The sequence below is a fragment of the Meles meles genome, chromosome 4, assembly GCF_922984935.1.
Source record: "Meles meles chromosome 4, mMelMel3.1 paternal haplotype, whole genome shotgun sequence".
NCBI lineage: Eukaryota > Metazoa > Chordata > Mammalia > Carnivora > Mustelidae > Meles > Meles meles.
The window spans coordinates 37,165,442-37,188,466 of NC_060069.1; the positions used below are offsets into that span (position 1 = coordinate 37,165,442).

The window sequence follows — 23,025 nt, forward strand, 5'->3', positions numbered from 1 at the left end:
TCACGGCACTGGTGGAACACACACAGAGCTAAATGCCTGGTGTGCACAAACAGCTAGGCTACAACCGAAGCACAGCAAAAAGAACCTTTATGTAGGTCTTACTCCTGTTATAAATTATTCTAAGGGCTTTATATACAGTAATTCATTTTGTCCTCACAAAATCTGTATGAAGTAGGTACTACTAGCTCTATTTTAAGATGGAGGAACGCAGGGGCACCTGGGTGGCTCAGTGGGTTAAAGCCTCTGCCTTCGGCTCAGGTCATGATCCCAGGGTCCTGGGATCAAGCCCCACATCAGGCTCTCTGCTCAGTGAGGAGCCTGCTTCCCTTCCTCTCTCTCTGCCTGCCTCTCTGCCTACTTGTGATCTCTGTCTGTCAAATAAATAAATAAAATCTTAAAAAAAAAATGGAGGAACGCAGTGATTAAACAACTTGCCCAGGGGCACAGAACACAGGAGTAGAAATTATAGACTTCTATGCAACGCAGCTAAAAAGGAATGAGGTACATTGATTTAAGATAAGATTCCCATCTATCTCTCACAACCATCTGGAAAGACCATCCAAAGGACAGCAAAGAAATACAAAAGGTAAAATTTCATAATAACAAAGGAAATGGGAAGGAGATGATGAGCATGTGGGAAATTTCTACAAATTTATGGAAATCTGAAAACAGATGAAAGAATATAGGATGATGAAACTGAGCATAGGAAACTGAGTCTAGAACCCTGATGGAGGTGGGAGCTTCAGCGATGGAAGAAGCCAACCAACTTGACAGAATCCTGGAAAGGCTCCATACTGGCACACTGTTCTCACGATGGGGGGAAAAGTGATAAGAGGGCTCATTCCCTCCCCAGCCCTGTGTGCAAATGGCTTACAGCTAAAAGAACTCTCACATGCACACGTAAAAGAGGTCTTTACTAGAGAAATTAATGAATGTCCTTGGGAGGGGAGTTCAGCAACACATTCCATGCACTGGCCCTAAAGGACTGGCAGTATAATCTAGCCTACCAGCAAACAACCAGCATAAAGCAGAGACCCTGCCTTTATCCTCAGCAAGCCATGCTACTGGCTAGTCCTCAGTTACAAACACAGAGCCAAGAACCATCAGACATCTGAGAAAAGCCTTCAAAACAAAAACAAAAACAAAAAACCCCCCACGGACAGACACATAGCTATACATACATACCCCAAGGTGAAAAAGAAGAAAATGGATGCCAGAGGAAACATAATTTAGGGAACAGAGAGAAGGTTTTGTTTTTTATTTTTTATTTTTTAAAGGATCCTTTAAGGAGAACTAAGAAAGCCTTGCATTCGTATAGCAAGAACAGACACTTGTGAAAAAGGAAAAAAATCAGAAAACCACGAAGAGTTCTTGAAAATTACCAAATGACTCCCCAAATAAAAACTTCACTAGAAGAGCTAGGGGGTCTAGTCTAAGAAGTCTTTCATGAAATAGAATTAAGAGTGGCTAGAAAAAGAACCAAACAAAAATCAAACAGAATAAAGAAAATACTAAAAGAAAATTCAGCAGTCAGTGAAACAGGAAACAAACCGTAGAGAAAATCAATGAAATAAAAAATTGGTTCTTTGAAAATATCAATAAAATTGATAAACCCTAGTTAAACAGATTAATAGTAAAAAGAGAAGAAAGAAATTACCAACATCAGGAATGAGAAAGGAGATATCATTAAAAGTTCTATAAAAATTAGAACAATGAGAAAATATTATCAATAACTTTATGTCAATACATCTAACAACTTAGATGAAAGAGACAAATTGCTTAAAACAACCAATCACGAAAACTGATGCAGGAAGAAATACAAAATGTGAATACCTCCCTATAGCTATTAAAGACATTAAATTCATAATTTAAAAACTTTTCAGTCTCAGGTGGTTTTACTGGAAAATTATATCAAACATTTAAGGAAAAAATAATACCAGTAAAAACAAAAAACAAACAACAAGTAATCCTACAAAAATCTCTTCCAGAAAAAAGGAAGAGGAAGGCAATTTATGAGGAGAGTATTACTCTAATACCAAAACTTGACAGAGACATTACAAGAAAAGAAAGTTACAGACCAAATCTCTTACTGGTATAGATATAAAAGTCCTTAGCAAAATATTAGGAAATTGAATCTAACAATCTGTAATAAAATATACCCAAGTGGGGGCGCCTGGGTGGCTCAGCGGGTTAAAGCCTCTGCCTTCGGCTCAGGTCATGATCCCAGGGTCCTGGGATCGAGCCCCGCGTCGGGCTCTCTGCTTGGCTGGGAGCCTGCTTCCTCCTCTCTCTCTCTCTGCCTGCCTCTCTGCCTACTTGTAATCTCTATCTGTCAAATAAATAAATCTTTAAAAAAAAAAAAATTTAAAATATACCCAAGTGGGATATATTGCAGTAATATAAGTTTGGTTTACAATAGAAAGTTATAAATGGAATTCAACACATTAACAGAATAAAGGAGAAAAATGACCTATCACACAGAACATTCTGACAAAACTCAATATTCTTACATGATAAAAATACTCAGTAAAACAGAAATAGAGGGAATTTCCTAAACCTTAAAAAGGCCTCTAGGAATAGACTATAGCTAAGAATACACCAATGAAAAGATGCTCTAACATAATCAGTCACCAAAGAAATTCAAATTAAAGCCGCAAGGAGATATCACCACACAACTGTTACAATAGCTAAAACAAAACAAAACTAAAAAACTGACAATATCAAATATAAGCATGGATTTGGAGAACCTCTCACAGCTTTTGTTGGTGGAGGTAAAAAGTGTTAGAAACACTTTGGAAACAGTTTGACAGTTTGCTGTGCAATTAAACATATACTTACCATAAGACTCAGCAAATCCATTCTGAGGTATTTATCCAAGGGGAATGAAGATATATGTACATGAAAAAGCATGTATGAGAATGTTCACTGCAGCTTCACTCATAATAGTAAAAATATGGGAACAACCAAAATGTTCATCAACAGGTGAATGGGTAAGAAAATTGTGGTATATTCACACAGACCAATAGAACAGAGTAGAGAGCCCAGATGTGGGCCTGCAACTCTTTGGTCAAATAATCTTTGACAAAGCAGGAAAAAATATCCAGTGGAAAAAAGACAGTCTCTTCAATAAATGGTGCTGGGAAAACTGGACAGCTATGTAGAGAAGAATGAAACTCGACCATTCTCTTACACCATACAAAAAGATAAGCTCAAAATGGATGAAAGACCTCAATGTGAGACAGGAATCCATCAAAATCCTAGAGGAGAACATAGGAAGTAACCTCTTCCACATCGGCCACAGCAACTTCTTTCCAGACATGTTTCCAAAGGTAAAGGAAACAAAAGCAAAAATTAGCTTTTGGCACTTCATCAAAACAAAAAGCTTCTGCACAGCAAAGGAAACAGTTAACAAAACAAAGAGACAACCCACAGAAGAGGAGAAGATATTTGCAAATGACACAACAAAGGGCTGATATCCAAGATCTATAAAGAACTTCTCAAACTCACCACAACACACAAAACACAAATAATCAGGTCAAAAAATGGGCAGAAGACATGAACAAACACTTCTTCAATGAAGACATACAAATGACTAGGAGACACATGAAAAAATGTTCATCATCATTAACCATCAGGGAAATTCAAATCAAAAACCACATTGAGATACCTTACACCAGTTAGAATGGCAAAGATTAACAAGGCAGGAAACAACAAATGTTGGAGAGGATGTGGAGAAAGGGGAACCCTCTTACACGGTTGGTGGGAATGCAAGTTGGTGCAGCCACTTTGGAAAACAGTGTGCAGATTCCTCAAAAAAATAAAAATAGAGCTACTGTATGACTCAGCAATTGCACTACTGAGTATTTACCCCAAAGATACAGGAGTAGTGAAAAGAAGGGCCATCTGTACCCCAAGGTTCATAGCGGCATGGTCCACAGTTGCCAAACTGTGGAAAGAGACAAGATGCCCTTCAACAGATGAATGGATAGAGAAGATATATAATGGACTATTACTTAGCCATCAGAAAGAATGAATACGCAACTTTTGCATCTACATGGATGGGACCGGAGGAGATTATGTTGAGTGAAATAAGTCAAGCAGAGAAAGTCAGTGGTTTCACTTGTGGAATATAAAGAATAATGTGGAGGACATTAGGAGAAGGAAAAAAAAAAGCAAATTGGGGAAAACTGGAGGGGAAGATGAACCATAAGAGACTGTGGACTCTGAGAAACAAACTGAGGGTTTTGGAGGGGAGAGGGTGGGGGTTGGGTGAGCCTGGTGGTGGGTATTAAGGAGGGCATGTAGTGCATGGAGCACTGGGTGTGGTGCATAAACAATGAATCTTGGAACACTGCATCAAAAACTAATGATATATTTTATGGTGATTAACATAGCAAAACTAAAAAAGAAAATTGTGGTATATTCAGATAAGGGAATAGTACTCAGCAATATAAAAAACACACCACACTACATGCAATGCCACGGATGCATTTCAAAGGCATTATGCTAAATAAAAAAGCCAGATGCAAACATTATTTATGGTGTTGTGCATTCATATAAATTTCCAGAACAGGCAACTATAATTCACAGTGATAGAAAGCACTTCAGCGATGGTCTGTGATGGGGAAGAGACTAATTGCAGAGAGGGAGGAGGAACTTGCTGGAGATGTGGAAATAGTCTAAGTTGTTCTGTAGTGGCCATTACATGGGTGGATACAATTGTCAGGACTCATCAAATGAAACATTTAAAATCAGTCCATCTTATTGTATGCAAATTATACCTTGAAAAACTGATTAAGAACACTGCACAACAGAATGATGCAGTGAATCCTCAACTCTTTCAACTTCATCTGCAATAGTAACAACTGTGTTAGATTGAGATATGTACAAACCAAGTTGTAAAGAGAATTAAAGTAAGATACACAGGAATTTTTTTCAGCTTTCATCACAACAATGGACTTCATAGCATTTGAGCATAAGTATTCTTTTGAGTTGCCTGAGAAAATGTAATGCAAGCATTTTGGATCATATTTTAAGTTTTAATTATAAAGAGTTCAAACCACAACCTGTTTTTCTCTCATAGCAAAATTAATTACTTCCCTGCTTTAGCCACAAGGTCTTGTAATTTTTAGCAGCGCATTCTCGTGTGCATTACATAATATCACAGTCAAAAAATAGCTGTGGGCACTATGCTGGCTGGGCAGGTGATTCTAAAGGATTCTGATCTATTCTGCATGTCAGTTTCTTCATTCCCACAGTTGTTTCAGTCACCATCGTATCCCCAGTGTGCAGTAAAGCATAGCACAGAGTCCTCAAAAAGTGCTGGAAGGATGGATGCAGGAACCGTCTCTAACCCAAGGGACTTTTCAGTAACAGGAAGTGCCTTGGACAAATGGAAAGTTCCTGCACAGGAGCCACAGGGACAGAGCACGTGGGGGTGTGCGTGGGGGTGGGGGATGCTTCTCTGGTGAAAGAAGGGCTGCCCAGCGCCTGGCCCATCTGTACGTGGCTCCCCCTGGACGGAGGCTGTAGGGAGGAGTGATCTCACAGGGCTTCTGGCCCTCACAGAGACTCTGAATTTAAGTCAAGATTTTCAAGCCTACTGCTGTAATGAATGCGTCCAGACTTCAAGCCAAGCAACCTCGATAGGTTAGAGCATGGTGGTGGTTTGGGAATCTCTTCTCTAAACCTTGAGGTGGGTTTTGGTCCTATATCAAATTGTTTCTTTTTATGATTTGCCGTCCTAACAGTTCTTTCAGGTTGATATTGAATTAATCTCCTATCAATTAGGACTTCACAGCACATGACCCACAGAGGGACACTTTACTGTTCTCTTTTACAGTGTTTCAGGGCTTGTTAAGGTCATTGTTTCAATACCTGTACTGTAAGGAGTGAAAACGTGGCAAGTTTCTGAAAGTCCCAAGGGCCATAACTTTTACCTTTAGAAATACAACCATAATAAATAGAGATACCACAGTCAAAGGCTTCTTCTTCCTTGGACTCTTTCTAAGGAAACCCACTGCCTTGGGTCTCTAATCATTCCTTAAACATAGTTCGGTGTTTAGTGTTTAATCTTCTAATAACGAAAGTACCTAAAAGTTCTCTCGTAGGGGTTCACATGTTTGTTTACATATTTAAGTCCTTAGATATATGTTTTATGTAACTTAGCTCTTCACTAGATAGACTACAAGCCCCACAAGGCAAGGAGCTTGACTGCCTGATTTTGTGATGGCTAGGGCCATCTGGAAACATTTCTTGGACCTACTTACGGTGAGCAATTGGTCAAAGCCTGGTCTATCAAATGTCAGCACTACTTGAGAAAAGTATCAACCATTACAATTATATTTTAAAATCCACATTGTAGTTTATAGCACCCTAATTCATTTGCCAAAAACTGGAAGCAACTGCAATGTCCTTCAGTACCTGATTGACTAAACAAACCATGGGATACCTACACAATTGCATACTACTCAGTGATGAGAAGAAATGAGCTATTAAGCCACAAAAAGGCAGTAGGAATTTTAAATGCATTTTACTAGGTGAAAGAATCTAATCTTAAAAGGCTACATATGATATGATATTCTGGAAAAGGCAGAACTGTAGAAACAGTGAAAAGATCAGTGGTGGCCAGGGGATTAGAGGGTGGGGTGGGAGGAAGGGTGGGATGAGCAGGTGACATGGAGGAGATTTTTGAGGATAGTAAAACTATTTCATATGATATTATAATGGTAGATACATGGCATTATGCACTTGTTAAGGGCTGTAGAATGCACAACACAGAGTGGGCTCTAGTGTGAACTGTAGACCTTTGTTAATAATAATGTCTCAATATTGGTTCATCAACTGTAACCAATGTACCACACTAATGCAGCATGTTAATAACAAGGGAAACTGTTGGGGGTATTGGGATTACATGGTATATTCTATATTCTATATAATTTTTCTATGAAACTAAAACTGCTCTAAAAATAAAGTCAGTGTAAAAAATTACATTGTTAATCAAGATTGCAGTTTTTTTTTAATAAAGATTTTATTTATTTATTTGACAAAGAGAGAGAGAGAGATCACAAGTAGGCAGAGAGACAGGCAGAGAGAGAGGGGGAAGCAGGTTCCCTGCTGAGCAGAGAGCCCAATGCAGGCCTCCATCCCAGGACCCTGAGATCATGACTTGCGCTGAAGGCAGAGGATTAACCCACTGAGCCACCCAGGTGGCTTAATTAAAAATTGCAGTTTTTAATATTACATCTTTAAACAGACATATTCTAATTGCAAAATAATTTTCCACTGAAGTATTTTTAGAAAAATATTATAACAATTTTCTCTTTTACATAACATTGTTGTGATGGCCCAGAAAATATTCAGAAAACACTTTCCCTCTGTTGGAAACCTATTTAAAGTAATAGCAAACATTCAATCCCAGGTTTAACTAACAGTAAAAGCAAATCCAATTTCAAAAGAAAGACTAAGAAAAGAAATCAAGAATAAATAAAACACTGATTTTACCCTTATTTGCCATAAAATGTCTCACATTTTAGAGACACACAGTTTCAACATTTCAAAATTCTATGCTTAGGAAATAGAATATTGCTTGTAAGATTTTCTACTCTTGATTTGAGACCTCATAATGTCCTTTTCTTGCAGAGGATGGGTGTCCTGGGCCTCTGGGTGAGTATCTTGGGGGTTAAAATTCTACACTGTAACCAGTTTTACCCATGACATTTCTGTATGTGATATACTCTCACATTCACAAGGTCACAATTTACAAGTGAAAGCCCATGAATGCTCTAAAATTGCTCTAATTATTAACAATACAGTCACAACAATGGTTAGGGGAAAAACAACTTCAAGTGATCTCCATGTTCAACTCATGTCCTCAAGAGGGCTCTTAGGGCCTGGCATATGCTACTTTCCCTTGGTCCATTCAATCTCCCACTCCCCAGTTTGATTCTACACGTTCTCCTGTCTCTTTAAACTTCCAACACCTCTCTCGATGTCCTCAATGTCAGCACCAACCTTACCTGATATTTTGAGAGAACAGAAGCCTTCAGAAGAGGGTATCAGTCAGTTCCCACATCCATTCCCTCTGCACTGAGGTCCAACCCTCAGTTGATTCCAGCTGTCCTTCTCGCAGAGTCCAGGACACTGTTCCAGCTGTTCCCACTTTTGGGGAAGCTGCTACAATGCAATAGGTGGTATCATCACGGTGTGATGCATTTTTTTTAATTCCTCACATATAAATATCACTCATGAAATGTTCTTGACAAAACTGTTGAAACTGAATCTAATTTAGTCTCTAAATCTAATTTCTAATATAACATTGGGACAGGGGGATCATTTAAAAAAAAAAAAGGAGGAAGAAGAAACAAACACACACAACTTAAGGAGACAATCAGACAGACCGACACTGTGAAACATCAACATGAGAACTGTAACTGAAACTACATGCTTCAATAGTCACTGCCATGGTCGCGTCATCAAAGGAAGTCCATGATCACAGGTAAATACCTGAGATGATGTTCAACATCACTGGTCATCAGAGAAACACAAGTGCAGACAGCACAACACGACCACTAGAGTAGCTAAACTGAACAAAAACTGACATCACCAGTTGGTTAAGCGTCTGCCTTTGACTTGGGTCATGATCGCAGAGTCCTGGGATTGAGCCCCATATCAGGCTCCCTGCTCAGCAAGGAGTCTGCTTCTCCCACTGTCCTTTCCCTGCTTGTGCTCTTTCCCTTTCAAATAAATAAATAACATTTTAAACAAACAAACAAAAACACTGACACCACCAAGTGCTGGCAAGGATGTGGAGGAGCTGGTACTCTAATACGCTGCTGGCGGGAACCGAAAATGGTACAGCCACTATGGAAAACAACCAGTGGTTTCTCACAATGTCAAATATTCCCTTTACATATGAAACAACAATCCTACTCCTAGGTATTTACCCAAATACAATGAAAAACTTTATTTACACAAACATTAGGCAAATGCTTATAACAGGTGTATTCAAAAATTGCAAAAACTAGAAACAATCAAAATAGCCCTCTTCTGGGCGCCTGGGTGGTTCAGTGGGTTAAAGCCTCTGCCTTCGGCTCAGGTCATGATCCCAGGGTCCTGGGATCGAGCCCCGCATCGGGCTCTCTGCTTGGCAGGGAGCCTGCTTCTCTCTCTCTCTGCCTGCCTCTCTGCCTACTTGTGATCCTCTCTCTCTGTGTCAAATAAATAAATAAAATCTTAAAAAAAAATCCCTCTTCTAAAAAATAGATAGACAATGGTGCATCCACACATTGGTATGCTATCCTGCAGTGCAAAGGGACTATTGGTAAATGCAGTAACACGGATGACTCTCAAACGCATTATTCTAAGTGAAAGAAATAGACTCAAAAGGCTATAAAGTATATACCCCATTTCCATTATACTCTGGAGAAGGCAAAACTGTAGCCACGGAGGTCGTTGCCAGGGGTGAAGGGGAGAAGGAGGTCTGAGTATGGAGAAAATTAGAGCTCTTTTCTTCTAATCTCTTCCTTGTTCCTATTAGGAGACTGTCAACCCAATAGCTCAAAAGAGAAAGCTGGTGGGCTCAAAAAAGTCCATCAAACTTGATTATCCGAAACCACCATGCTGTTTCTCCAAGTCAGTAAACCACTGGAAGACTTGAAGCAGGAGGGGCAATGTTTCTCCAGAAATGAGGCCTTTTCTCGGCAGCTTAAATTGGCCAAACCAAAGCTTTCATTAAAAGGCATTTTCACTAATTTTGTTTATCCAAAATAAATTTGGATGTTAAAACAGCTCTCTGTTGCATAAGTCAGAGAAACTAGACAAAACAAAGACTGGTTAAAAAGAATGAATGTATAAGAAAATCAAGTATCAGGTATAATAAGAGAAATCACCATTTAAAATATAATCTTTTATGGGGTGCCTTGGTGACTCACGTGGTTAAGCGACATCCATTGGCTCAGGTCAAGATCCCAGGGTCCTGAGATTGAGCCCACATCAGGCTTCCTGCTCAGCAGGAAGCCTGCTTCTCCCTCTTCCACTCTCCCTGCTAGTGTTCCCTCTCTTGCTGTGTCTCTCTCTGTCAGATAAATAACTAAAATCTTAAAATACATATATATTATATATATTTATATATATAAAATAAATAACTAAAATCTTAAAATACATATATATTATATGTATTTATATATATAAAATTTTTTAGAGTCATTTTAGAAAGCATATATACATTCGGTTTTTATGTTGAAAGGAATTTACATTTATGGTCATGTGGACTCAAGTTGCCACCCAATGAAACAGAGTAATCTTGCAATAAAACAGATGGTTTCCAAGATCCCTTTAAGAAGCTTATTTGATCTAGGCAAGAGGGAAGTTTAAAGCTTACTTTTCTCTCCAATAATCACCAATTATTTTGTGGAAATTTTTGTCTTGGTTTTTAACTAAACTGGATTAAATATGTAATCACTAAAGGAAAAAAAAAGAGACATAGAAAAAGCAAAAGGAAATAAATTGTCCAAATCTTAACTTAAAAACTACCACTTGTAGTTTTGTGGATCACAACCAGCCAGGCCTTTTACTACAGAAATGCATATAATAATGCAAATACACAAATGTACAAGTTATTCACTTCTCATTCATTACTGGGGCCATCTTTCCAATAATAAAGAGTCATATACAGTTTTATTTTTATGGCAGCAAAGTACACCATTTTAAGAGGTTTTAATCAATTACCTAATGCTGGACACACAGCTCCCTTTAGTCCTGAACTTGACATTCAACATTAACTAAAGAACTTGTGAATCTTCTCACAGTTTCTTCCTTTGGTGCCACTCATATAGTAAATATCTCCCCATCCAAAGGTCAGCTAAATATTTACCTATAATACTTTTGAATCTTTTTATGGTTTTCATGTTTACATTTATATCCTTAATTTTACTAAATTTAAATTCAGTGTATAATTTAAAGAGGGGATTGACCTTTATCTATTTCCTCTAAATGGCTAGTCAGTTGTCTCAACACCGTCCAACAACCAATCTATCATTTTTCTACTGATGGGAAATACCTATGATAACATACACCAAATTTGTGTATATCTATACTTCTGACAGTCCTTGGACTTTCTGTTCTGTTCCATTTATATGTATGTTCTGATGTGATATGACAGGGCAAAGCCTTACCACTGCATTATTGTCTTCAAAAATGTTCATGGCCATTATCTCACATTTATTCTACCTGACTTATTCAGATTCATATGTTTTCATACACTGTTTACTCATTTTATAATATAAGTGTTTTCTCTGGTGGTAGATTTGAATGAAGAAACAAAAGAAAGCTCCACAAAATAATTGTCAGTAGGCCTGATGGTTGTCCCTAAGCTCTGTCTCATCGTGGCAATATCTTGTCCCCAGTCTCTGAATGTTCCTGAATCCTGGGTAGAAAAGGGTCCCTACTTCTCCTGGGTCTGCCCTTGGCTCTCTACTAAGCAGGGTTTGTAGCAGTCAGACGGTATTTGTTAAACTGAATTCTCCTAACACTGCACCAACTTCCTCAGGAAGGGAAGTCATGGGTTGGTTCTTGGTGTCTTTCTGAAGTTGGTCTGTCCTTCCTTCCTTCACCTGTTCTATCAGGTGAAAACCTGTCAATCCCTGTAGGCTGCATTGGGCACTGCTTTCCCATGAGCTCCCTGTTTCTGTACTGATGTACTTTCCCCCAAACTTTCGTTTTTCTTTGTAATGTTTGCTAGTTTCTCCCCTTACTTCATCATCTTCTCAGGAAATCTTGAGTTAGACCACTTTGTAGAACTTTGTATGAGCAAGCTGCACCAGTAATAAGCATTAAAATAATGAAATAACTTAAAATTAACTGTTAAAAGAAAACAAGTCTAGATCTGAATTCATGGGTGACCACAGTATGGATTTTGGAAGAAGAAATAAATCATGGTATGATTTATGATTGATGCCTATGATTGATAAGTGATCTCCCTGGCCTATTCGACAGAAGCTGATCTACAGAGTAGGCAGATTTGGGGGCTTTTCCCAGAGAAAAGCTAAGGACTCCACTGTATTATAATATCCGACTGATTGAACAATCTATTAAAAAAAATCTTGAAGGGTGCCTGGGTGGCTCAGTCTGTTAAGCATCCAACTCTTATTTATAGCTCAGGTCATGATCTTGGGGTCTGGGATGGAGCCCCATTTCGGGCTCCATGCTGGGCACAGGGCACGCTCAGGATTCTCTCTCTCTCCCTCTGCCCCCCCCCCCACCCTGCTCTCTCACTCTCTCTCTCTAAAAACAAACAAACAAACAAACATTTCTTGAAAAGATTTCCAGTCCTAACAACTACTGGGTATGCCCTGGAAGGTGAGCTACAATTGTTGCCCAACTATTCACCTAATTAGCAACATGGGTATGTTGTCTTCATGTTAAGGCACAAATAACAGTCCTTTTTTTCTTTTAGCATGGGTCATATTTTTTTCATTTGAGAACGTAATGTGAACACGTGATTAGAAAAAAGAGTCAAAGGTACACTGAAAAGTAGATCTTCCACCCATTCCTGACCTGCCTCTTGTCCCCTATCCTACAACACTCTGCCTAGAAATAAGCTGTTATTTATCTGCTGGTCTACAAATAGAGAAGTCCTTTATTATTCCTCAAATTAAATTCTGGCCTATTACATGACTTTGAGAAGATACAGTCTTATAAGCCGTTAAGAAAGCTAGCATATCAAAAGTGTTACACTGGATAAGAGTTGTCAAGATATATAAAAAAAGATACAGTATATTTTCTTTTTTATGTATGAATATGAAAATAATTCATGAAATGTTCATTCAACAAAGATTTATTGAACATCTACCATATGCTAGGTACTGTCGTAGGATGCAGGGACAAAAACAAAACAAGACTCAATCCACTCACTGTTAACTTCCAGTCCACTATATTAAGAAAACAGTTAAGAACAGTTGACGGGTTTTTTTTTTTTAATCTTAACACAGATCAACGGCTCATATATTTCCTCAGACCCTAGACCCCATCTCAGATGTCCTCACACCTCCCTTTACTGTCAGATGAACCTGGGGTGGGGTCATGCACACAGCTCCCAGCAAGGTGAATGGACGTGGCCTCCCTGCTTGGACAAAGTGTAATCTTAGCACAGAGGGTTCTTGCTGATGGTTATGAGCAGAAAGAGAAGTATCACTCACACTCAGACAGATCCCCTGGACTTTGGCAGAAGAGGGCCGAGCCTCACAGAACAGGCCAGAGTGTCCTGAAATTATGTTACTACAGGCAGTCTCTGTGGAAGCAGGCCTGCTTCTTATGCTTTGCTTTAATACATCTGATATCATGTACCAGGTCCTCTTCTAAAAGGATATTAAATCCCAGGAGGTACAAACTTTATCCCCATCTCACAGGTAAGGAAACTGAGCAACAGTTCCTACCTCATAGTGGCTCTGTTTACTCTGATGGCTTATGCCTGTGATAACGAAGGCTGGTCTTCTACCTGGGGAGAAGTTTTCAGGCAAAAGTAATTAATTCAATAAAAATTTAAGTCTCACCTCTATATTGCGTTCTTGGTTGGTACAATTTTACTCATTTTAAACACTATGAAATACTGACACCATGCTTATGTGACAGGTAATTCAAAAATAAACTCACTGTGATCTACCATTTGGCAAAAGTTTGAGAAATCAGTGGAAGCTTCGTGAAGGCGGTGGGCGCGTTCCATTAGCCTGCGGCCGGCTGGAATCCGGGTCCATCCGTCCTTCCCGAGCCCACGCAGACCCAGCCAAGTTTGCCATGCCCGAGAACGTGGCACCCCGAAGCGGGGCGCCAGGCGGGACTGCCGGCGGCCGCAGCAAAAGCGCCTATCAGGACCGTGACAAGCCGGCCCAAATCCGCTTCAGCAACATCTCCGCGGCCAAAGCTGTTGCTGATGCTATTAGAACAAGCCTTGGACCAAAAGGAATGGACAAAATGATTCAAGATGGAAAAGGTGATGTGACCATTACAAATGATGGAGCCACCATTCTGAAACAAATGCAAGTGTTACATCCAGCAGCCAGAATGCTGGTGGAGCTGTCTAAGGCACAAGATATAGAAGCAGGAGATGGCACCACATCAGTGGTCATCATTGCTGGCTCTCTCTTAGATTCCTGTACCAAGCTTCTTCAGAAAGGGATTCATCCAACCATCATTTCTGAGTCATTCCAGAAGGCTTTGGAAAAGGGTATAGAAGTCTTGACTGACATGTCTCGACCTGTGGAACTGAGTGACAGAGAAACCTTATTAAATAGTGCCACCACTTCCCTGAACTCAAAGGTTGTCTCTCAGTATTCCAGTCTGCTTTCTCCAATGAGTGTAAATGCAGTGATGAAAGTGATTGATCCAGCCACAGCTACTAGTGTAGATCTTAGAGACATTAAAATCGTTAAGAAACTTGGTGGCACAATTGATGACTGTGAGCTGGTGGAAGGGCTGGTACTTACTCAAAAGGTGGCAAATTCTGGCATAACCAGAGTTGAAAAGGCTAAGATTGGACTTATTCAGTTTTGTTTATCTGCTCCCAAAACAGATATGGATAATCAGATAGTAGTTTCTGACTATGTCCAGATGGACCGAGTGCTGCGCGAGGAGAGAGCCTATATTCTCAATTTAGTGAAGCAAATTAAAAAAACAGGATGTAATGTCCTTCTCATACAGAAGTCTATTCTGAGAGATGCTCTTAGTGATCTTGCATTACATTTCCTGAACAAAATGAAGATTATGGTGGTTAAGGATATTGAAAGAGAAGACATCGAATTCATTTGTAAGACAATTGGAACCAAGCCAGTTGCTCATATTGACCAATTTACTGCCGACATGTTGGGATCAGCTGAGTTAGCTGAGGAGGTCAATTTAAATGGTTCTGGCAAACTACTCAAGATTACAGGATGTACAAACCCTGGAAAAACAGTTACAATTGTTGTCCGTGGATCTAACAAATTGGTGATTGAAGAAGCTGAGCGCTCCATTCATGATGCCCTGTGTGTTATTCGCTGTTTAGTGAAGAAGAGAGCTCTTATTGCAGGCGGTGGTGCTCCAGAGATAGAATTGGCCCTACGGTTAACTGAATATTCACGAACATTGAGTGGCATGGAATCCTACTGCGTTCGTGCTTTTGCAGATGCTATGGAAGTCATTCCATCTACACTAGCTGAAAATGCTGGCCTGAATCCCATTTCTACAGTGACAGAACTAAGAAACCGGCACGCCCAAGGAGAAAAAACTACCGGCATTAATGTCCGAAAAGGTGGTATTTCCAACATTTTGGAGGAACTGGTTGTCCAACCTTTGTTGGTTTCAGTCAGTGCACTGACTCTAGCAACTGAAACTGTCCGGAGCATTCTGAAAATCGATGATGTGGTAAACACTCGGTAATTGGATGAACACTGGCCGACTGGCATGACTGTGGCCCCTAAAGTGCTTCTGGAGTGGAAGATCACCTTGGTGTTCCTTGCTGTTTGGAAGATTGTTTCCTTTGTGAATTCCTGGGCCTGGTCTTCCTGTGGCACTTGCTTAAAATTGTGTTGACAAAACTTAATTAAAATATTAAATGTTTGGTTTCAAAAAAAAAAAAAAAAAAAAAAAGTTTGAGAAATCAAATAAGTTATTAGACTTCCAAATTCTGTTTTTATTTTAAGGTGAGAGCACCTAAAAGCTCTCACCTTAAAAAAATCAAAGCCAATGGGCACCTGGGTGGCTCAGTGGGTTAAGGCCTCTGCCTTCGGCTCAGGTCATGGTCCCGGAGTCCTGGGATCGAGTCCCACATCGGGCTCTCTGCTCCTCAGGGAGCCTGCTTTCTCCTCTCTCTCTGCCTATCTCCCTCTCTGCCCACTTGTGATCTCCCTCTGTCAAATAAATAAATAAAATCTTAAAAAAAAAAAAAAGCAAAGCCAAGTGCCTAAGTAATATTTTCACAGCCCCCTGAGGAAATGACTCTACTAAGTTAAGGCACATTAGAAACCATACTGAACCATATGAACGGCATACTACACACACTTTCTAAAACTATCCTTGAGGACATTGTACATTAAGCAAATCAAGGTTTCCTATTCAAGGAATTATATGATAAGGTCATCTTTGAGTTTATTTTCTCTGAAGAAGAATTTTTCTGCTTTTTTTAAAGTTTTTATTGTAGTTCCTGTATAGTTAGTGTAAGTGATTTAGTATCCAATTTAGTGATTCAACACTTCCGTACATCGCCCAGTGCTCATCACAAATGCTCTCCTTAGTCTCCATCACCTATCTCACCCATCCCCCCCACACCTCCCCTCTGGTAACCGTCATTGTTCTCCATAGTTAAGACTCTATTTCTTGGTTTATGCTCCTTTTTTTAAAAAAAAAAAAAATAACAAAAGAAGATTTACTACCTTCCTTTTTCACTTCAGCTGACAGGACAACTTAAGCACAAGAGATAAAGTATCTCATCTCATGAGGATGGATAAGCACATACTGTCCAGTTTTATTTCAGATATCCTCTAAAAGTTTCTTAACCCCATCCTATTTGCATTTTTTAATTTCATTGTTACTTTCTTCTTCAAGTAGGTCAAAGAAGAAATAAAAAATAAATATCAACCTTAAATGAAATAATATAGAAGCTGGCAATCCAAAATTCAATGATGTACCCAAAATCATCAAACTTCAGGGCACCTGAGTGGCTCAGTGGGTTAATCCTCACCCTTCGGCTCAGGTCATGATTCCAGGGTCCTGGGATTGAGCCCCATATCGGGCTCTCTGCTCAGCAGGGAGCCTGCTTCCCCACCCTCTCTCTGCCTACTTCTGCCTACTTGTGATTTCTCTCTCTCTGTCAAATAAATAAATAAATAATCTTTAAAAAAAATCATCAAACTTCTAGAGCTTAAAGATAAGAAAAGAACCAGAGAAGTAACCACCTTTATTAAATTGTGATTGGTATGTTTGCCCTGAAGGAAGCTTTAAAAGAATTGGAATGGAGGAAAAAGAAAAAAGCCAGTTTATAGTTGCAGGCATTTCTAAGTCATCAGTACTGAACAGATGAAGGAGGATAAAAGTTAATCACCACATGGTTAAAATCAAAATGCAACTCTGAGGTTTGAGAGGCTTCTAGAACAAACAGATGAACTTATTTCTGCTCTCACCTCCTCCCAAACGTCACCACAAGGCCAGCCCACAGTGCCCAGACAGCTGACAGCTCAGGAGCTGGGCTCCAAGGCCTGGAGGGGCTTTGGGGCAGATTCCAGGACCTGCCAAGAGACTGGCCAGGCCTAGGCACACGCCCTCACCTGACAGGGGACTCAGGCAGAGACAGAGACAAGGCAGGGAAGGGAAGACAAGTGAGGTCGCATTCCTGAAACAGACTAGAGAACACTATTTTTAAAAGGGGCAGGGGGAGAATATTCAGAAAACAAAGAAGAGCTCTTGGATATTAAACATATGATAGAAATAAATTCAATAGAACAATTAGAAAATACAGTTGAGGAAGGCTTCTCAAATAGACAAAAACAAACACAGAGCAAAACAAACCAAAAAAGGAGACACGATGGTCGGGACTGAAGCAGGGGGGATCCATAACAAATGGTAAGTCTGGATAATGCAAGAGAGGCCCAGAAATAGAGAAGACAGGAGATGTGGAAATGATCGTTTTCAAAAATACAATTCAAGACATTTCACAGAAATGAAGAACAGGAGTTTACAAGTGTCATGTTCAATTGCTGGGAAAGTAAAAAAAACAACCACCACCAAACCACAAAAGCATATCACTATGAAATTTCAAAATATCGGAGATAGAGAGAAGATTCTGGAAACTATTCTAGAGAGAATGAGGTCACATATGCAAGACTGGGGATCAGAATGACATCAGCCTCTCAATGGCAGTGCTGGAGGAACTGAGCAATGCCTTCCCAATTTGGAGGGAAAATGGGAACGAAGATGTTTTCACGCAAGATTCCAAAATCTCTCTCATGCACTTGCCAAAATAAGGAAGGGGACTAAGAAATGGTATGGGGAACAAAGAAAAGCAAATTCTCAAGAAGTTGGAAATGAGGACGAGTAACCTGCCCAGATTGAAACAGGCCAACTCAGATTCCAGGAATACACTCTCCATAGAAAACAACAAAACATAACACTGATAGGATATCTGATGTGTTTAAGCACAGTATGTTCCAGAATCAATAACTGGTATATCGAAAACAAAACAAATAAACAATAAGGCAATTATCAACTCAATTACATTTAAGGAAACATAATCACGGCACACTGCATGCTTATCTGTGCATAATAGTTGCAAAATAATAGAATCATCAAGGATGAATCTGACCAAAAGTTGGGATGTAAAACGGTATTAGGGGATAGAAGAACGGTGTATGTGGGTGTAAAAACATTCATATCCCAGAGCAGGGAGTCAACAAAACTGAAAAACACATTATTTAGGAATATAGAGGTAACTAGCAGAAGAAAGACCTAAAATATTGAGTCACTGACTCCAGGAAATCAGAAAAGCACAGCGACATGTTACTTTGTTATTAGTCTTAAAGGAATATTTGGCTTTAACATTATGAATATGTATTACTTTCAAAAAATAAAATATAATTTGAAAAGGAAACAATATGCTTGGTCAACTATAAGCAGAAATATTTGTAAAATTCAGTTTCTAAATTATAGTCAGGTACTAAGAGTGATACTCACTTGTGCCTTTAGGGAACCATGGGATTTCAGGGTTGGAAGCACCTCAACGGTTATCTAAGTTACACCACCTGCTTCCCAGTGGGAAACCAGCTATCTCCTGCACACCTCTGCTCCCCGAACTGCTCCCAGTACAGCCATGCCCTCCAGACGGACATGGGAGGACACACTAAGATGACTAGGCTCACCCTCCATGGGTCCTGAAACCTCTTTTGGGAGTTTCACTTCTGGCAACTCTCTACCTTCTATGGGGTGCTGTTTCACAAACCACGCGGCAAAGAGGGCCATGAACAACAGTCCCTAAGTACACAATTCCCCTCTGCAGAAGAGCAGCCAGACGGACACAGGCTGCCCTGGGGCGCAATTCCAAACCCTCCAAGGAAGGGACAAATGATGGAGCCGATGTTGGATGCTTCCATACCCGCCATGAGGCAGGGAACCCGACGGGGTGAGGGCACAGCGGCAGTCAGGCATGGGGGCTGCAGGGGTGGGGGCGCAGTTTCCAGAAGAAACAAGTAATGGGCAGGCAGTCCAATAATTAGAACACTGATGTTACAGAAACAGACTGCTTATTGAATTTGTCTCTTACGAGATTCAATTTTTGGTCATGTTTAGTAATTATTTAATTATATCTTCTCTTGGAACAAATGATTATTTGCTATTGGCTTCCTGTGCTCTGGGCCCTGATGAGTGATCACCATCAAATGTCACAAAGCAGAAATCCAACAAGGCGATCGTTCCTTGAGAAAAAGATTTCATTCCCTTCTTTGCTTTTGCTCATTGTTGCGGAAAGAACAATTTCCTTAAGTGACTTTACCCAGAATAAAAAAGATCTGCTTCCAGACCCGAGGCCTTTTCCTTAGAAAAATTTAGTAACTGTGTATTTTTCTGGTATCTGGGGAGAATCTGGTAGTTTTTCCTTTGGGTGGCATGTTTTGTTCTCTGCCTTTGCATTGTAAGATGGCGACTTCACTAAGGAAGCCACGCTTCTGTAACTAGCTTCTGGGTAAGCACTCACGCTGACGCACCCTGAGGCACCACTCCACACCTGGCCTTATTCCCAACCATGCACTAGACATAAATGACTGTAATCACTCGCCCGGGCACCTCACCCTGCTCCACGGGTTCATCAGTCCATACCGTCCGTGAATGGGTAGAGGTAGGGGCTGTAGTCTCCCCCATTGACTCAGAATTCAGACTTTCTTTGTTTGCAGCTGATTGCACTGCTGAGTAGGGGCCTGCTCTGAGCTGACAAAACTGAATCTGCCCTCTCACCGTGAGCACTGGAGACATGGGAGCCAAAGGAGGCTGCAGTGTATTTTCATCACAATACTACGGAGATTAGTACACAGTTTGATGACGTGAACTCTTCAGTAACTTTTATTTCAGGTACTCAAAACGTGTGATTCAGTCAGCTCGTACTGTGAGGACATGCTAAAGAAAACCATTTTTCTCTTCCTTTTTTGTGCTAGAGGAGCATTCTGCTATTAAAAAAAAAAGCATCTAATTTCCAGGTGACTAAATAAAGGGCATTAAAAAAAAAAAAGGTCTTTCTCTATGAGGACTAGAAAGAAGGCAGAAAGGGTAGGTAGTGACACCTACAAAATAAATGACCTATTGTTTAATTTCCTCTCTAAATAAATATTGCAATGGCACCAGGAAGTTAAAAGAGTTACCTGGCTTGGCTCACTGGGGTACAGTGTAACATCTTTAAAATTGAGATTACTTAAGAAAACTAAAAACCTGTTCTATTAGCTCATGGTCAGTAGCCGTTCTGATCAAAGAAAGAATGTTTTACAATAAATCAACAGCTATCTAAACATCTACGAATAAAAATTTCCTTTCACAGGAAATAGGAGGGAGACTCCTTATGTCATGGTTAAAAAATTTTTTTCCTCTCATTGGTAGTAATCTGAAAAGAATAATTCTATAAAAGTACCCTTTGCATCAATGTAGCGCTTTAAGGATCTTGAAGTCCTTGGCTATTATTTCTTTCGGCCCTCAAAGAAATTGCAGCAGGCAGTTATGAACATGACACATGGATGAGGCAAAAACAACTTGTAGCCACAGTAGGCTCCCTTATAGTCCTCCAGTGTGAGGGAACTGGGGGTGGAGTCAGGCTTTCCACAGGGAGCCCTGTTCTCTTTTTCTTGCTAAATCTGTGTCCCTTCCCCTTCTCAGATCTCCAACCATGCAACACAAAAGCCTTGATTCTCCATAGTTCTCCGGCCTTGTTGCAATAAGCCTTCAGCCTAAAAATTACTGAAACTCTTTCTATATCAATATAAGCAAAATAAAAGCAAAATAAATAAATAAATAAATAACCCAAATCCTGGCAGTTCTGGACAGAGGGGTAAAAAAGCATTTCAGAGTTCTTCCTCTAAAATAGCAAGATCATATTTTTAAACGATAATGGTAAAGATCAAAAGCTTGGTGCTACCCTGTGCCCTTATTAACACTGGGTAAGAGAAAGCATCAGGGAACAGATACTTGCTCTGTACTAAAACTGAGGTCAGGATCTCAGGGTCTTGGGATAAGCCCCATGTCAGGCTCTGCACTCAGCAGGGAATCTGCTTGGGGCATCTCTTCCTCTCCCTCTGCCCCTCCCCCTGCTCTCTCCCTCTCTCAAATAAATAAATAAATAAATCTTGAAAAGAAAAAGGAAGCTGGAATATATTTAATAGAAAACTTGATAAAGAAAACCAGAGACCATTTTCACTTACTAATATAAACGCAAAAATTCTAAATACCCTGCTGGCAAGTAGAATCCAGCAGTGAATGAACAGAACAATATATCAAGACCAAGCACGGCTTATTTCAGGACTGCTGATATGGCTATCAGCATAATTTGTTACATTTTTAAAAAGTGAAAAAATAAAAACCCTATCAAGAAAGCATAGAGACTAAAAAAACACTTGATAAAATTCAAAAGTCATTCCTAATTAAAACAAGCAAGCAAAAAACAACTACCTAAAATAGAGTAAGATCAAAGCCATTTACTACAGACTTAAAACAAACAACCTATTCAATGGTGCAATACTCAGGCCACTACTATTTAAGTCAAGACTAAACAATGTTTATAATCAACATTGTTTTTGAAAGCCCTAGCTACTAATGCAGTAATAGAAGACACAAATAAATTAAGTATTGGCAGAGAAGAAAAAACGTGATCTACATTACAGCTATGAGTATAAGCCCAAGAAAGAATTAACAACCAATTATGACAAAGAGAGCTTAATAGTTGTTGGATATAATTATTTTTTTAAAAAAGCTTTTCTTTATGCTAGTAATAAGTAGTTAGAAATGGAAAGTGATTAGAAAAATATTATTCATGGGAACAATAAAAGTAATGAATTACCAAAGAAAAACAAGAAATGTACAGAGCTTATATGAAGAAAATCATAAATTTTTATTGAAGGGTATGTAATAAGACAGTGATAAACAGAGACCCTAAGTACAGTGCTCTTGGATGGGCAAACTTATCACAAAGTATTGATCTTTAAATTTTTTTCATATATAACTTTAACACACTTTCAATCAGAACCCAATGGATTTTGTTTAGACTGAATTGAATAATTTTCAAGTTCATATGGAAAAATAAATGTACGAGAATTACCAACAAATTTTTAGGGGAAAAAAACATAGGAGGGAAAATTTTAGGGAAAAAAATTGTCGTACCAAATACCAAAACGCTAGCAACTATAATTAAAACAATATGGATTGGCTCGAAAAGAGACAGAAAGGTCAGTGAAATAAAACAGGGAATCGTAAAACATACATGATAAAGATTTTAGTTTGCTAGAAAAGATGGCTTATTTAATAAATGGTATGAATATAAATGCCTATTCGTTTGGGAAATACAAAGTTGGACTCCTACCACAAAAATAAAAATACTTTTCAAGTGAGTTAAATGTTTAACATAAACTTAAATGTAAATGGACACCAGGCAATCCATACAAGATTCACTCCTGTTGCTCTTTTTCTGATCCAAAGAAAGAAGGGTTCTCTTTCAGGCTCCTGTTACCCTCAGCAGGGAGAGGCCTAGAGCTGGGGGAGATGTCACCTTTTGAGTTTCCCGTGACCCCACCACTTTGCACACACCCTCTGCCCCCCATGGACCCTGGACATACCTGTTATTTGGGCAAAGACCCCCTGTAGCAAGTTCATTAAAAGTTGTAGCTTTTACCCCAAATACACACACACACACAAACACACACACACACAAACACACACACACACACACACACACACACACACACACACACAGACATATATTTTTTAAGTAACACAAGGGATTGAACTCACAACCCTGAGATCAAAACCTGAGCTGAG

General features: G+C 39.5%; 2 protein-coding genes across 6 annotated transcripts in view; one reads left to right on the forward strand and one right to left on the reverse strand.

Annotated features, from left to right (window-relative positions):
• The window catches only part of ANO10 (anoctamin 10), a 245,265-nt gene that overhangs the window by 106,334 nt on the left and 115,906 nt on the right, over nt 1-23,025 (reverse strand). Inside the window, exon 12 of one of the 5 annotated variants that reach the window (XM_046003007.1) lies at nt 8,019-8,175. The exons of the other annotated variants lie outside the window; for them this stretch is intronic. Coding sequence (XP_045858963.1) covers nt 8,062-8,175 — 114 coding nt within the window. The 3' untranslated portion in view covers nt 8,019-8,061. The remainder of the gene's footprint in view (nt 1-8,018; nt 8,176-23,025) is intronic. 5 annotated transcript variants of the gene reach the window in all.
• On the forward strand, nt 13,706-15,572 carry LOC123940323 (T-complex protein 1 subunit delta). The gene has a single exon (XM_046003012.1). It carries the CDS (start codon nt 13,792-13,794, stop codon nt 15,409-15,411), a length of 1,620 nt encoding a protein of 539 aa, XP_045858968.1. The 5' UTR covers nt 13,706-13,791; the 3' UTR covers nt 15,412-15,572.

Coding starts and splice junctions, on each gene's coding strand:
- LOC123940323 (XM_046003012.1), top strand. CDS start 13,792: ATGCCCGAGAACGTGGCACCCCGAAGCGGGGCGCCAGGCGGGACTGCC.